Genomic DNA, 17,669 nt, shown 5'->3' on the forward strand with positions numbered 1-17,669 from the left:
ATATACCTTCATGGGCAACCCCTCCCACCCCCCCCACCCCCCATGGAACTAACTGAACCTCACAACTGGCTGAATGTAAGGCTAAGGGAGAGGAAAGAGTCAAGGTTATGATCCTGGGTGGCTGGAAGGATGGTGGTACCCTTACAAGAAATAGGAAAAGGGAAGGGTTTGGGGGGCAGGGGGAGGAGAAAATGAATATTTTGTGAACCTAGAAGTAGGGGTAAAGTAGAGTGAATGTACTAAAAACTGTAATACTATGTGATACTAATGTCTATTTGAAGACAGCTCTCCTGCTCAATAGTGAATACTTAGGCATCCCACAAGAATTCAATGAACTTTGTTGAATACTATGTATCAGGAATTGTACTAGGCAGCTGGGTTATAATGAAGCTTGTATTCTTTTGGGGAAAACCTTCATATACACAGATAAAGAAATATAAAATATACATGAAATCACTACAAGGTAATTTTTTGAGAGATTTAGAGGGAAGGCCCTAGAAACCTAGAGAATGAGTATAGGCCTGCGTAGCAGGTGATACTGAAGCTAAACCTTGAATGAAATGATATTCTCAGAAGTGGAGGAGAGGGTACATTCGCAGTAAGGAGGGACAGGTGGCCCAGCCGATACAGTGCCCTAACTGGAGTCTAGCGGACTCATCTTCATGAGTTCAAATCTGACCTCAGACACTTACTAGCCACGTGACCTTGGGCAAGTCACTTAACCCTGTTTACCTCAGTTTCCTCATCCGTAAAATAAGCTGGAGAAGCGGCAAACCACTCCTCTGCCAAAGAAAAGCCCAAATGGGGTCACAAAGAACCAGACCGAACATAGGTAAAATAATTACATGGTCGTTTTGGGGGGGAAGGCACTAACAACTGAGGTAGATAACTTTTGTGTCAGAGGCAGAACTTGAGCTCTGAGGTCTTCTTCCCTACGCGAGGGCTTCTCTAAAAAAGTTTATCTAATGGTACTGCGTTTCATGAATGAATGAATGACGCAACCTAGAGATACTACAGCAGAGAAAATATCTCCACTTACGTTGTCCTAGCCTCTAAGAACCCAAGGCCGCGACGGTGCCGCCCCCAGCTACCCCGCCGGGCGAGTCACTAGACAGAATCCAGTCGGTCCTCTTCTTCAACACCAGTCGCGAGCTTGAGGGCGCATGCGCGCTGCCTGTGGAGGGCTGGAGCGAGGAGGGGGGAGCGCTCTGACAGCTTCCGCTTTCGTTTCCTCTTTTCGTCTACTTGGTTGACGATCCCAGCCGGGCTCTTGGGTGGCGGCGGCGGCGGCGGCAGCTGCTGGGGGCCGGGAAGCTCGCGGGCCGTGGGGGGGTGTGGTGCGGTGAGGTTTAGTGCGGCCTGAGCGGGGCCTCCTCGGGAGCCATGGCCTGCTCCCTGCTCCAGTTCTGCCACTTCCAGGACCTCCAGGCCGCCCGGGACTTCCTCTTCCCGCACCTGCGGGAGGAGACCCCCAGCGGCGGCGCCACCAGGAGGGACGATGGTAAGTCCCTCCCTTACTCCCCCTGCGGGGGTTGCATCCCACTCCTTCCCCCACCCTCCCACTCTCGCACCCCAGTCTTGAGTCCCTGGAGGCCCGCGCCCCTCCCTGGCGCGTCCCGGAGGAGGCCAACCTCGTCGCTCCCTGTCAGTCAAGCAGCAAACATTTATTAAGCACCTTGTGTATACCTGGCTCTGAACTAAGCGCTGGGGATACAAAGAAAGGGCCAAAAAAGAAATTAAATCAAAATGTTCTGTTCCCTGAAGGAGCCCATAGTCTAATGAAGGAGACAACATGCAAATAACTGTGTCCAAGCCAGAGGTGGTCAGGGTAGATGGGTGCGAATCACACCGGGAAGGAAAGGCCTCTGGGGGAAGGTCGGATCCGAGCGGAGGCTTGAAGGATGCCAGGAAGTGCAAGCGAGCCGACGGAGCCTTCCGCCAGCGGGTGCCCTTTCTCTTCTCAGGCATTCTATCCGTCCTTGCCTTCTCCCAACTGCGTCTTCCTCAGTCTCCCCTTCCCAGACCCGGGGGTCAGTCTCCCTGCGTCTCCCATCGAAATTCAGGGTGTCCCCTTCCTTTTTCCTTCCTGTTTTCATCCTTCTCCCAACTCCGCACCAGCTGTCACCAGTCCTGTCTCTGCTGAGGCACCAACTCCATCCTGGGGTTTCTACCTTCCTTTGCAAAGTCCTTGCTTCCTCCTTTCCCAACTTCAGATGCCACAAACCTCCAGAAAGCTGCTTGGTGATTTAATCCTGAAGCGAATTTGCTTCTTCTCGTGTACAAAGCAGTTAATCTTTCCAAGCAAGATTTTCAGGTTGATAGTCTTATATCGGCCATTAATTTGTACCTCGTCCTGGGAAAGCAAATTTGCCCCAGGTGAGATGGTTTATTGTCATTATTATTCTAAAATAATTTTAAATGAGCATCCACATGAACATGGCATTAACTTCTAGAGACTAACAGGGTTAGGGCACATTTTGGACTTAGTATTATATTATATTATTGTTAAAACAATTTCAAATCTACCCTTTGCTCCATTCTCTAAAGGATGCAGCAATTATCAGAATTCCCCATGTTTCTTATAGAAGAGAATATGCTTTACCCTAATTATGTTCTTATGTTTCCAATTACAAGTATTTTTGACTTGTAGAATGACATAATTACTTAAAAAAAATAGCAGTGCCATCGTGGGCAATAAAAAGGACACTAACAGGAAACTTTTTTCCAGTTAAGAAATTTGTCAAATCTTTGAAATTGAATGCAAGGAAGAGAGCTTTTATTTACCAGAGGAATTGTTGCCATACAGGAATAAATTGTTCTCTAGTACCCTTAAAAAGGTTTTAAGTAGTAAAGAAACCATCAGTGATAACAGGTTGATGGGGAGATTAGCTGGGTTAGTTTACAGACTAAAAATTCATTTGGTGGTCATCATAAATAAGTCTTCATAGTCTAAGGTTCATGCTGTATTTATTAGAGCTTAAGTATTAGAGTTTAGATTTTATAGTTGTACTGATTATTTTCAAAAAGAGCCTTTTTGTAATTGAGTAATTGATTTAGGACATTGCTCTCCGTGGTTTTTCCTCCTACCTATCAGACCTTTCCTCAGTCTCCTTTCCTGGATCTTTATCCATCTTCTAACAATGAATATCTTACAAGGTCTTCTCTTCCTCCTACTATACTCACCTCACTTTGTGATCATTGCATCTGCTCCTGTGGATTCAGTGATCTGTATGCTAAAGATTCTCAGATGTACTTATCTAGTTCTGACCTTTTTCCTGACCTACATTCTCACATCTCCAACTGCTTGATGGACATCTTGAACTTGGTGTACTATAGACATCTTAAACTCAATATGCCCCAAAATGAATTCATTATCTTTCCCCCCAAATCTTCCCCTCTTCACTATATTGTTAGGGGCACCACGATCCTCCCATTTCCCCAAGTTTGCAACCTAGATGACATTCTTGATTTTTTACTCCCTCTCCCCCCACATTTCCAATGTGTTTCCAAGGCCTGTTAATTTTCCCTTCATAATGTTTCTCAAACATGCTCCCTTCTCTCTTCTGAGACTACTACCCTGGTACAGACCTTCATCACATGCCTAGTCTGTGTTGCAGTAGCCTCCTTCTGTGCCTCCCTGCCACAAGTCTCTCCCCATCCCACTCCATCATCTGTTCAGCTGTCAAAGTGATCTTCCTTAAAGTGCAGATCTGAACATAATTCCCCCACCTCTCTCAATAAATTCTAATGGCTGTCTCTTTCACTTCTAGGATAAAATATAAAATTTCCTGTATGGTGGTCATTTCCCACTCCCCACTTTGCAGTCATCTTATACCTTGACTCCCCCTACTCTCCCTTCCCCCCACTTACACACATTGATTCTTTGATCCAGTGACTTGCTGTTTCTTGAACAAGACACTCCATCTTCTTAGAACTTCGGCTATGTTCCCTAACTATCCTCCATACCTGGAATGCTCTCTCTCTTCATCTCTGCCTCCTAGCTTCCTTCAAGTTCCAGATAAAATACCATGTTCTACAGGAACCCTTTTCAAAATCTCCTCAATTCTAGTGCCTTCCCTTTATTGATTACCTCCAATTTTCCGTAATGTAATTTGTTCATGCATAGTTTTTTACATGTTGTCTCCCCCATTAGACTGTGAGCTGAACCAGGACTATCTTTTACCTTTCTTTGTATCTCTAGCTTTTAACATGTTATTGGCATGTAGTATGCATTTAATAAATGTTTATTGGTTGACTAATTCACAGTTTCAAAGGATATTTGTAAATAATTTTTTTTCTAGCTTAACAGTTTTAAAAAGCCATCTTCATTCCTCATTTTACCTGTACCCCATTATACCTATGATATATTCAAATAGTAAAATAAACATTGAAATTACTATTCAATTGATATAGATTATTTGCCCCAAGTGATCATTTTTATAGGCATATGATGTTATATAACAGTAGAATAAATAACCTTTGTCTTGAGCACCCACTATAGACTGTTATACATGATTGATTGCTTCAAACACTTTTATAAATTAACATTCTATTTTTGTAGTAGCATGTCTCTATATATTACTTTTTATCTTCAATTAGAAAGAAAGGGACATATTTCACTGCCTCACAGATAATGAGTTCTGTTCAATTATTAACATTTTATGCCCTGATCAAATACCAGTAGTTTTAAAACTGGAATTTGACTTGCTTGGAATTTGGGGATGGTGGTGGTAGTATAAGTTTGCTAGTAACTCCTAAAAACCTATAATTAGTAGCTCTTTCTGAGTCACCAGAAGTATAGAGTGAACATCCAGAAAAGATCAGAGCATTTTCCAGCCTTTGGGATATTACAACATGAGGAATCTGTTAATTTTGCCACTAGGTAATCACATCTTTGGCTTATAGAAGGAAATGAACTTTTTTACTTCCTCCTTATTTTCCTGGGAAGGTAGAAGGTTGGAACAAACAGTATACTAAGTTTGATTCCATAATTAGACAGAGATCCTTTGTAGACCTTGAGCAGTGTGCCTTTCTGACCATGGTTAACCTCATCTTTTTATTAGTACAGAGCTTGGCATGTTGTAGGCATTTAATAAATGCTTGTTCCTTTTCTCTGCCCTCTAAGAGCCCCCACTCCCATTCCTAGATCTTTAGTGGTATTCTTTTGCTTCTAAGATAAAATAGAGAATCTTTAATATGGCATTTAAATCCTTCCACAGTCTGTTGTCCATCTGTCTATCTGCCTTTCCAGCCTGTTTTCATATTACTTCCTTTCACTTGCCCATTTCAGTCAAACTGCCCTATTGGCTCTTCCCCACCACACTAGAGTCCATCTGTTCATGAATATTTGCACATGTGGTTCTCCTTATCTCTAGTGCACTCTATTCTCACCTCCACTTCATAGACTTCCTAGCTTCCTTCAAAGTGCAGTGGAACTGCCAACTCCTTTAAAAGGACATTTCTAGATTTTGTCAGTTATTAGTGCCTCTTATCCTGTATGTGGATATTCTGTGTGTACATATCTATGAACTTGTATACCTCAGTAGAATGTAAGCTCCTGGAGGTGGGGTGTGTTTAGCCTTTTGTTTTTGGAGCCAGCTAAGTGGTGCAGTGGTCAGAGAACTGGACCTGGAATCAAGAGGATCAGAGTTCAGATCTAACCTCATATGTAATTGCTTTGTAACCTGGGCTAAGTCACTTCAGCTTGCCTCAGTTTCTTTATAACATGGACATAATAATAGCACCTACCTCCCAGGGATGTTTGGAGGGTAAAATGAGATAGTATTTGTAACTTCTTTGAAAACCTTAAAGCACTATATAAATGCTAGCTATTGTTATTGTTTCATTATCACTATCATTATTATTATTATTTCCCCAAATATTATTGCCTCACACAGCAAGCGCTCAACAAATACTTGTTGATTGTTCTTTCTTTACTGTGTCGCATAAATCTTCATGTGTTTCTCTGAACATTTCACATTTGTTATTTGTTATGCATCATATCATAACATTATGTTAATATATTACAGCTTGATCAGCCCTTCCCAAAACAAGCCAGTTTAAATTCAACAGGCATTTATTAAATACCTATTATGTGCTAGAAAACATACACACAGTAGGTAATGAGCACCTATTTTGTTGACTGCAGTGTATCTTTATTTTTATAATTATTCTTCTTGGAGTATATCCCTGGTAGTGGAATGCCTAGGTCAAAAGGAATGACTTTTCTTGCATGATTATAAATTTGTTTTCTGAACATTTGGACCAATTTTCTTCTTTAGTAATTGTGTATTAGTGTCTCCTTTCTTATAGCCTCTCAAATAGGAACTATTTTTGTATTTCATTATCTGACAATTTTGAATATGGGTTTTTGGTTTAATTAACATTTTTCTTGTAAGTGATTTGGAGCATTTAAAATTATTGATAATTCATATTGTCATTCATTTACTATAAATCTTAGCTTTCAGACTTTTATCAGAAATTTACTGGAAAAAAAAGAAATTTATGATGCTAAGATTCCCTCTGCCCCCCGCCCCCCATCCTCCCTAATTGATAGATTCTCTTAGAAATTTTGATTTTGTTTGGGGTGAAACCTTTTGAATTTTATATAATAGAAATTTCCTTTTTTTAAAAAACATATATCATTTTCGATCATGGTTATTCTTCACTCAATTAAGAATTCTATTCCTAAACATAGATCTGAAAAGTATCAGTTTCTCCTTTAAAAAAAAAAAAGGCTATTAATTTGGAGCTTATTGTAGTGTATGGTGTTAGATCCTGAGACAAACCTAATTCCTACCAATTCTGCTACCTTCCAGTTGTCCTACCAGTTCTTACCAAAGAGGGGTTCTTCCCTCAATGTTCTTGGGTTTATGAAATACTGGACTATTGTGTCTGCTTGGCTTTGTTTATCTATACTAGTCCACTTTTCTGTTTTAAATCAGTACCAAATAGTTTTAATAATTACTGCTTTCTAATGTCGTCAGAGAAATGGTACAGTAAGGCCCCATTTATTCCTTTTTTCATAATTTCCTTTGAACTTCTAGATCTTTTCTATTGAATTTTGTCATTATTCTGTGTAATTCTATAGAGTAATCCCTTGGAAGTTTGATTTGTGCAACGCTAAATCTTTAAATTCAGATTGCATAATTTTTATTATATAGGGTGTCCCAAAAGACTTAGTTCAGTTTTTTGTGTTAAAGCTTATAACACTGAAAATAGCTTAAACCTGCACAAAGACTTTTGGAATACATTGTATAATCGTTCAGTCCAAACACAAACAGCTAATGTGCTTTATTTCTGTAAAGAGTATCTTGTAGTTGTATTTTTTTTAATGCTAATTAATATTTTGGTCGGTTAATGTGAATATTTTATGTGTTGTGAATGGAATATTTTGAATGGAATTTTCCTTTTTAACTTTTCAAAGTTTTATTATTATTTTATTATTAGTAATTTAGTCATTACTATTATTAGTAAAGCTATTGCTCTTTGTGGATTTATTTTATATCCTGAGATTTTCCTGAAGGTATTGTTTCATTGAATCCTTGTTGATAAGGGGATCCTCTAACGTGATCATCTGAAAATGAAAATAATTTAGTCTTACTATGTTCCACTCAATTTTTATTACTATAGCTAGCATTTCTAGCACTATGTTAAAAAAAAGATACATTCTTTATGTATACTTCATAGGATTATAGATTTAGAGCTGGAAGGAACCTTAAAGGTCATCAGGTCCAAACCCTTCATTATTACAGATTAGGAAATTGAAGCTCAGAGAGGATAAGCGATTTATTTGTTCAGGGTCACATAATTATTAAATATTTGAGGCAGGACTTGAACCCACATCTTGACTTCAAATCCAGTGCTCTCCAATGATGTCATGTGGCTTTCTAATCTGGATGGTAATTGATACTATTGGAGAAACCCAGGCTAAAAGTAGAAAAACAGAACTGTCGGACTACAGTAATTATTTAGGATATTATTGAATCATTTTCATTTTACATTTTTAAAAATATGTTTCCTATATTTAGCATATGCTTGGGTATTTTTCTTGTCTAGTTTGTCCCTTTTTCCTTTTATGGATTGTCTAATTGTTAGGCTGATTTATTCCTCTGTGTATTTCTTTTGTATTGATTTTTGTCTATTTTCTCTTTTAAGTCAGTATTCTGAAAAAAATGAGTTAAAAAACCATAAGAATTTTTATGGTTGGAAGGAGAAGTAGGATGATCATTTATTGAGAACGAAGTACATTATGGACAGCTATAGTATCACATTCAAAAGTCTTGGAAAAGTAAAAGATTGAGATAAAAGTCTCTAGTGCTTCAATTGACTCCATGAATTTTATGTAAGAAAATTGATGATAATCACACAGGATGTTGTTACAGCATGGAACAGCTCCAGTCAGCTCTGGTACAGAGTGCATCCACATTCATATCAGAAATTTATCTAAGTGTGGGACCAAAACTTTAGACGTGCTATGTCAAACTGATGATTTTTACAAGCTCTTTACTGAGGAGGAAACGAGAAAATAGGTTTGGTTGAAGTATGAGGAAAGGTTTCTAGCAAAGAGATTTAAATAATAAATTTTAAATTATTTAAATATTAAAATGATTAGGAAAGGAAATTATGAAATTATTTTGTTAGGGTAATAGAATTTAGCTAGCAAAACTGCTTTAGTTTTAGCCATTTTTCTTATATATATATGTATATGAATTTTAACTGACATCTTGTTGGGTTTGTTTTTGTTTTTTTACAGTAGCAATATCTCCCGTTATCCCCTTTCGTTTCCCCACCAGAGAGTCATCACATATGACAAATATTTTTTAAAGGAAAAAAAAAAGGAAAAAATAGAGGAAAATCAGCAGTATCAATCAAAACATTGAAGACGACTAAAAATATGTGTAGTGTACCACAGTTGTGGACCTCCTATCTCTGTAAAGGAGTGGAGTATGTTGTATTCATAATTTCTTACTTTATTCTGCATCAGTTCATGTAGATCTTTCTATGTGTTTCTGTATTCATCATCTTCAACATGTCCAATACCACTTATTCCATTACATTCATGTAGCATAGTTTGTTTAGCCATACCCCAATTGATGGACATCTACTTTGTTTTAAATTCTTTACTATCATAAAAAAGGTGCTGCCATACATATTTACATAATTTATATAAATATAATCATGGGGATTTTCTTTTCATCAGTTGCCTCCTTGAGGTATAAACCTAATAGCAGAATCACTAGATCAAAAGGTTTAGACATTTTATACACTTTCTTTACATAATTCCAAATTGCTTTTTTAAATGAGTGCATTGATTCATAGCTACAATTCACCTATTTTTCTTAATGATATTTACCATTTGGGGTTTTTTTGTACATTAATAAACTAAATGAGTATGAAGTATGAGGTTGTAGAAAATGCTTATAATCACCCATTAGATTGTGAGCTCCTTGGGGATAGAGATGGTTTTTTTTCTTTGTACCCTCAGCATTTAGCACAGTACCTGTCCTATTAAGTTGTCCCTTAAATTCTTCTGGTCTTGACTTGTCCTTAATCAATGAGGAAATTCTTTTTCCTAAAAGAAATAACTGAAAAGATAACACCCTTTATGTTCACATGGAATATTATATTTTTTTATGGAAGAAGCTTACTTAAAAAAAACATTAAAAGGCATTAGGAAATTAAGGAACATTTGCTTTCTTATAACTGTGAATTAATGTAATTAATAATCTTCTGTAAAGTTTCAACAGATGTCAGGTGATATTAATTTTTATTTTTATTACTCAAAGTCCAACTCTAATCTATTATTCATTGTGGTATAGAGCCCACCCTTGGTTCTCAAAGGTTATATGTCAGTGGAGTGTAAGCTCTGTCAGGTTCTATGTGACTGGCAAGGTTTCAATTATAGTGCTTGCCACACACCACTAGTGGTTTGAGGACCACTTTTTGTTGTTCAGTTGTTTTCACTCGTTTCTGGGTCTTCATGACTACATATTTAGGGTTTTCTTGGCAAAGTAGTTTGCCATTTCCTTTTCTAGCTTGTTTTACAGATGAGGAACTAAGGCAATGGGTTAAATGACTTAACCTGAATTACACAGCTAGTATCTGTGGCTGGATTTGAAATTTGAAAGATGAGCTTTCCTGACTGCAGGCCTAGGGCACTTTGCCACCTAGCTGCCCCAAGGACCTGTTTAAATAAATAAGGAAAGGCCCATTACCAGCAGGTTTGCCATTGGTGACAAACTTTGTCTTTGATATTGTGAAAAAAAATAGAAAATGACTCAATTCAGTGCAGCCCAGCCTTTGTGCTTCTTCGTTGAATAGGAGCAAGAGGATTACTAAGAATCATTTAATTTTTAGCCCCATCTATAAATGTTGATTAAGCTGTTGGTGAGATACTTGGCTAGTGACCAGCAAATAGATTTGCTATTAAAGGACCTGGAATTATATTAACCTTGACATTCTTTCTGTAAATGAAAGCAGAAGACACAAGATGTATCTATCTGAATGGAAGGCTGGCTCACTAGTTTTCCTTGCAGAGGTAAATAAAGGAGTTGATTTTATTGTGTCTTAAGGCAACAATAAATATTATTTCATGGATCATCTGGTCACTTCCTATTGCAGTGTTCATAATGAGTAGTCATAATAAGACTACCACAAATATAGTGTGCCAATATCTTTTGCTAAAGATAAGAAGATAAGATTTCATATTAAATCAATAGATGCTTTTAATGAGAAGCACCTTGGTTTAATGTGGTTAATGTTGGACATGGAATCAAGAAGACTGAGGTTCAGTTCTCCCATGGCACTTATTAGCCAAATGGATCACAGGCAAGTCTCTCTGAACCTCGAGAAACTTAGTGAGCATATCTAAAATTCCACTGGAATCAGTGGGCAAAGAGAAGTTACAAAATTTGCTTTATCTGTTGGTTTTTGCACACACATCTGATACGTAAAGACAAGTCCGACTTTAAAACATTTTTAAGACTTTCAAATAGTTTTTAAGCTTATGTGTATCATTGTTCCTTTCCTTTATTTTGGATAACCAAGTGTTGAAAACATGCTGTATGCCAATAAAAGAAACCTGAAGCTATAAATTTTAGATAGTTAATGATTGATATATTCATATACTAAGTTGGCCGTTTTTATCCAGATAAATGATAGTATACATAGTAAGCTTCTTTAAAAAAAAAATTACTGCTCTTTTAAAAATCACTTTAACTTCTTATTGATTACCCCCATCTTTCACAATAAACATCTCCTTTTTAACGTATAATTAGTCAAAATAAATCAACATATTGGCCATATTTGAAAACATAGGCTATTGTCCACTTTTTTTTTTTAATTTTTTTTTTGCTTTTTGGAGGGAGAGGGCAGGGCAGTTGGGGTTGAGTGACTTGCCCAAGGTCACAGAGCTGTTAAGTGTCTTAAGTTAGATTTGAACTCAAGTCCTCCTGATTCCAGGGCCTGTTTTCTATTCACTGTACCACCTAGCCACCCCCTGCTATTGTCCACTTTGCTGATGATTGGGAGTCCTGCTTCAGTATGAAGGGCTTAGACAACTTTCTAAAATTTATCCACTAAGTTATTGACTGGTTGTGTTCCATATATATCAGTGTAAAGAGTTCTTATATCTGAAAATCACTGTACTTGACACGTGCTTGATTCATGTTGACTTAAATGTAGAAGTGTAAGGCATGGGGGAGGGGGAAACAGGGCAATAATATTTTGTAAAATATATCTTAGAAGTAAGAAGTGAAAGGGGTTGAAGGCTGTATAGATTATATAGAAATTTCACACCTATATATGAGTACTTTTAAAAGAGTCACCGGATAAGGTGAGCACTAAATAATATCACAAAAAATAAACTTGATATCTTTACAAGAAATATCCTCTTCCCAACCTGTGAGTCATTTTCCAGTGAGGGACATGTTTATGGTCAGACCGTTGATTTGTTAGAGAAGAGAATGGAATCAGTACAAAGTTTGGAAAGCAAATAAAAATGAGAAGATATGGTGTATTGTTTAAACCTGACCTAGTTAAATAAGCTGTTGATGCCAGAAATTGGGAAATGATTAGAACAGATATCAGACCTAGAAACCACTCAGCCAGCAGATTTTTATACTCTTGCCAGATAGGTATAGCAGCCAAGGGCAACACTAATTTTGAATATAGATTTGGGAAACAGAGTGCTAGATAATGAGCAGTTTCACTCCATAAAACAGAAGCATTTGTCAATAATAATAGTCAACAAACATATATTAAGTGCCAGTCATTGTGCTAGACACTGGGGATACAAAGAAAGACATAAGACTGCCCTTGCCTTCAGAGAGCTTGGAATCTAAAGGGAGAAGACAATACCTAAAAAGAAACTGAAAAGATGGGTGGGGGCTAGATTTGTGGAAAGGGAGTACTCAGCCCAGGGGCATAATTAAGTCCTATAGTTGGGGTAGGAAATGATGGAGGTATGAATTATCATGTTGATTTTATTTTATTTTTTGCTTTTTGGAGGGGGGTAAGGCAGGGCAATTGAGGTTAAGTGACTTGCTGAAGGTCACATGACTCATAAGTGTTAAGTGTCTGAGGTCGCTTTTGAACTCTGATCCTCCTGACTCCAGGGCTGGTGCTCTATTCACGGACCAACTAGCCACCCCCCAGGCACATATTTTAAGACAATTACAAAGTCTTTTATGACTTACCCTGAATCGAATTTCCTGCCTCTATATCTCCCAGGCATTTCAGGGTTCACAGCCTACATCCCCCTCCCCCACACATGTGGGTCTCCACCTCGTTTCCACATTTCAATTCTCTCCCCTCTTTCATCCTCATTTTCTTTATACTTTATTTAGTAAAGAAATGACAAGCCATAAATACTTTTAGTCTCATCCCAGTATATTGACATCAGATTTTTATGATCTCCATAGCACAAGAAAGAACTTTTCTCAATTTCTGAGAGAGTTGACAAAAGTGTGTGTTGAAGATTCCACTGAAGATATCCATAAGAGTACCATTATCTAAGACAGCCTCTGGGTTAACGGGCCTCGTCCTTAGTGAGCTGAACCTGGCCTAGCAGTTTTTGATACACAGAAAAATAGCATTCTCAGAGAACAAAAGGGAGCCTCTGCTCTCAGCCTTTGGGCTACGTCCACCACTGATTTCTACTACAATCAGTTTATCTCTTAAATTAGCCATAAGTATGACTCCTTAGGTTTTGCAAATTATGTTTCATACAATTTTTGTAGAAACAAAATTCAGTCATCCCTTACATTGACTATAAAAAAGCATTTGATTTTGTAGAGCAAAATGGCACCTCACAGGTTCTTTTCCAACAGTCTTTAATGCATAGATAAAAATTATACATGATTCTTTGTAATGTACAACAGAGATAACTTTGGCCCTCTGAATATACATATGAAGCAAGAATTGAAGCAGATACATGTTTGCCAGTGGTGGTGTGGAGGGTGTCCAGTGTAGAATACTATTGAAAAGGGATTCCCTCTAAATCAGGCCTGTACAACTTGCAGCCAGGCCTCTAGCAGGCCAGAGAATTTCCTCTACATACAAAGAATGTTTTCCTCTGCATTTTTTGAAGGGGCCACCTGAAATCCTTTGGCTTGCCACAGGTGGCCTAAGGGCCATAAGCTGTGCAATCCTGCTCTAGATGGTTAGGTCTCCTAGATCTCCTGTTTGAGGATGGCATATTGCTGACTGTATCAAGCCATAGAACATCGCAAAACCTCTTGAGATCCATGGTCTTTCAAAAGATTTCAGCCTAACTCAAAAGGATATTAGATTTGAAAGGGACTTTAGCATTTAATATGAAGCAATTATGGACACCTATTTGTAGTAACTTGTGGACTTCTATACTTAGGGATATAGAAATGTTTAGTAGTGTAATAACTGGGTTATGTCAAAATGAAAATGAATGACTTTAAACTTACAGGGAAAATCATATTAATAAAGTCAATCAGTGAATAATTCCTATTTTCTAGGCTATAATTTTCAGTTGGATGGATTACCAATAGACCTGGGTATTGTCAATGACCTGGGCCAGAATTCTGAGGAGGGACAGGGGGTTTGATTGCCTTGACTCCAAGTTTCCTCCTGAAATAAAATCCTGTCTTTATAAGACCATTATTCTTACAGTGATTCTCTGAGACTGAAAATTGTGTGATTATCAGGCTTTGAAGAATTAAAGTTGTAGGTCACCCAAAGGGTAATGGAGCATCATATGGAAGGGGTAATAAACTTCAGTCTCCTACCTACAACGAATTGTATGGGAAAAGCAGCACAAAAATCATCAGAGAAACGTATGTTCAGAAAAAAAAGTAAGCTGGTCAGAGCAAGGATTAACTGATAAGTTGTATGCTTCATTGGAATGTATGAATTGCCAAGAAATCTAGAAAGAGCAGCTCAGGATACTGGATAGACCCTTTCCTGGAGGACTGAGAAAAGAACATGGATAAGAATATCACAGAAGATGAGGTGGGGATGAGCTGCTGTCAATACCATCTCAAGAATATTAATTAAATATATACAAAATCAATATATGAGAAGATAGCATAGTGTAACTAGAGGGATTGATATCCACAAATAAGAATGGAATTGCAAAATATTTTTATGATAATGGATTTTGCACACTCAAGTTAGGTCTTTATTGCTTTTTTATTTTAAATTCATTTTTGAGTAGTTTAAATTAGCACAGTTAAAATTGAGACAATTAATTTTACAAAGTAGGAGACTCAAGAATAGGATTGAATAGAGACCATCAAAGTCAAATCACTTTGCGTTTACTTAAGTATTCTCAATTGCCATTTCTCTTACTGAGTTGCACTGGGAATGAGATGAGGCAGTTAAATAAAACAGAATTAAGTGTTTTATCTTTAAAAGAAATGACCTTGTTTTTTGTTTACAATTGGAACTTTGTCCTGATGCAGTATGCTACTGCATTGCCTTTTTTTTTTTTTTTTTTGCCTTTTTGGAGGGCAATTGGGGTTAAGTAACTTGCCCAAGGTTACACGGCTAGTTTTTTTGTGTGGGTGTTGAGTGTCTCAGGCCAGAACCGAACTCAGGTCCTCCTGACTCCTGTGCCAGTGCGCGTGCCACCTAGCGGCTCCCTGCATTGTCTTTTAAAAATAAGAGATATTGAATACGTAACCTCTGACATGTGAGTCATGGAATGAATGCAATAAGGATAAAAAAATACCCAATTTACAGAGTTAACTAGTAGAAAAATTATGCTGTTTCTTGAGTTTTTCAGTGTGACCACTTTGTTGTTGACTTCTTACAAAAGAACATATATATTAACAGAGTACAGAATTTCAGAATGATTTGACTGTTGGTTTTAGTTTTGCTAACTTCATTAAAATCATTCTAGTCTTCTTGGGCCATTTTCTTATTTGGGGGGGATTAGGTTTTTTTTAACTAACATTTATAGGTAGAGAGTTGGAAGGAACCTTAGGTCATATTGGCCAGAAATATCAAAAGTGCTCAGCATTGTGGAAAAGGCCTGAAACACTCCCTAATACAGACTGAAACAGATTAAAATTTAATTGGAAAATATTTAGCAGAATAAACAAAAATACAGTAGAACATAGATAATGTTAATATGTTGTTTTGTAAGGCAATATGAAGCTTAGCAGCCTTCTTTCTATTTGAGTTTGACAGCATTGATTTAGTTCAACATCCACCTTACAGGAGAGGAAAATCTGAAAGACAGAGAGGTTGAAGTGATTTGCCCAAGGTCACACAGGTATTAGTGTCCCCTTCTTCAGTTTTCCTTTTGTTGTATTTTTTTGTGTGCATGTGTAGTCTCTCCCCTTTGCTCCTCCCTCCCATTTCAATGGAAGCTTCTTGAAGGCAAGATCTGTTTTGTTTTTGTCTTTGCATCCCTAAAGCCTAACTTAGTGTATTGTACATAGTAGCCTCTTAATAAATGTATATTTGCTTATTCGAATGGAATTATGCCTTGAGTAATACAAAAACTGTGTAATGCTTCCTGACTTTCCATGTCTTTCTCACAACTACTGTAGTAGTACACTAAAGCTGTTTAGTTTTTTCCTACCCAGAACTGGGTTTTATATTGCCCATGTTATCTATCAACTCCTTATCAAGTCTTTTAAGACCTAGAATAATCAGACTATATCTTACCCTATTTTATTTCTCACTGCCCTCCCACATATACCTTCTATTCTGTTGTGCTACTACTGGTTCCTCCACTATTCTCTTTAGCTAATGAGGAGTTGATTTCCCTGAAATCTTGTGATAGGTCCAGAAAGTATACTTGGAGGAGAGTGGGAAGGAGGGCTGGAGTGAAAAGCAGTTGTGACTGGATAGCAGTTTTTTCTCCTTCTGATAATCCTTTTAACCCATGAGAAGGGGGTGTGTAATGATGCCTTGTTTAGAGACCAACCATTTAATGTTTTAAGATTCACTGGTAGAATAAATGGCTGGCATTTTGAGACTTTGTATCACATAATTTGACTCTTCATTTTATTAATTTTTAATTCGCTAACCTTTGCCATGTTTGTAAGTTATTTATTTCATCTAGTTGTATTTCTCTAGGGCAGAACTATGTAGGATTATGTTTCTTTTGTACTACCCTCAACTCCTGCTTAACCACATTGCCTATTAAACTTCTGGGCACATAGCAAGCAATCAGTTAAATATTTTGTGAATTGAATCATATATTAGATGGAGCCTATTGGAAAAGTATGATAAAGTAGTTCAACTTTTGACAACGTAAAGAAAGGGGAATCATTCTGAAAATGTGAAGTTTGAAGGCGATTGGAATCCTTAGTTGTGAGAAATGATCCAGTGCTAGAAGGAAGATCCTGCATTTGGGAAAGTGTTGTTACAAAGGAGGACTTAATTGCTAAGTGGAGACAACATTCTAGCTTAAAACTATTGGTTGTCATAGTGAATCTCCGTATTCATCTATCTATCTATATTTATCTATCTATAGATATCTATAATATCTATCTATATTCATCTATCTCAAGGACTATGTCCAAAGTAAATTAGCTTTTAGTAATTTTTTTGTGAGAATCTATAAACTTTACAATAAATTTCACTCTATTGTTTAAAAATTTAAATGGATAGACCATTTAGATCTTTACCTTCTGTGATAGTAATGGAATGTGGAGATTCCCCTGTATTGGGCTTGGTTTTCAAATTGATTGTATTAAAACCCAGAGCTTGTTAATCCCACCTGTGGGATGGACTTTTTGATGTGAAAAGAAAGTCCTGACTGGGAGGAGCTGGTGACGTAGATTTGGAGAGACACTAGAGAGAGGCGGAAGATCTTCTTTTTGGAAGCAGCACCTCGTGGAGAGAGAGAGACTAAGAGATTGCTGGTGGCCGCTTTGAATTGCCCTGGACTTTTGAGACCTGCCCCCTGAGCTGCCAAGGACTGAGGAGACATGGCTGTTTTGCTGGTACTTTGTCTGTCTGTTTTGATGTTATTTTGCCAGATTTGTCCACTGGTGAAAGACTGTCCTGTTGAAGAAGTCCTGGAACCTGGCATTTGGTTAAGAAGGCCTGAGACTGTCCTGCAGACAGAGAGTGAATACTGTCCACTGGTGAGGGACAGTACTGTTGTTGCAGGGGTCTGGAGACTGTCCAGCAGACAGAATGAATACTGTCCACTGGTGAAGGACAGTGCTGTTGTT

The 17,669-nt window shown here is 37.6% G+C and overlaps 1 protein-coding gene across 1 annotated transcript in view; it reads left to right on the forward strand.

Annotated features, from left to right (window-relative positions):
• Positions 1-1,237: 1,237 nt before the first annotated feature.
• The window catches only part of RAB3GAP2 (RAB3 GTPase activating non-catalytic protein subunit 2), a 130,205-nt gene continuing 113,773 nt past the window's right edge, over positions 1,238-17,669 (forward strand). Inside the window, exon 1 of the mRNA XM_069066007.1 lies at positions 1,238-1,501. Coding sequence (XP_068922108.1) covers positions 1,384-1,501 — 118 coding nt within the window. The 5' untranslated portion in view covers positions 1,238-1,383. The remainder of the gene's footprint in view (positions 1,502-17,669) is intronic.

Source organism: Petaurus breviceps, unplaced genomic scaffold (genome assembly GCF_028583685.1).
Source record: "Petaurus breviceps papuanus isolate PSGF00001 unplaced genomic scaffold, PetGlider_PUasm1.0 90702, whole genome shotgun sequence".
NCBI lineage: Eukaryota > Metazoa > Chordata > Mammalia > Diprotodontia > Petauridae > Petaurus > Petaurus breviceps.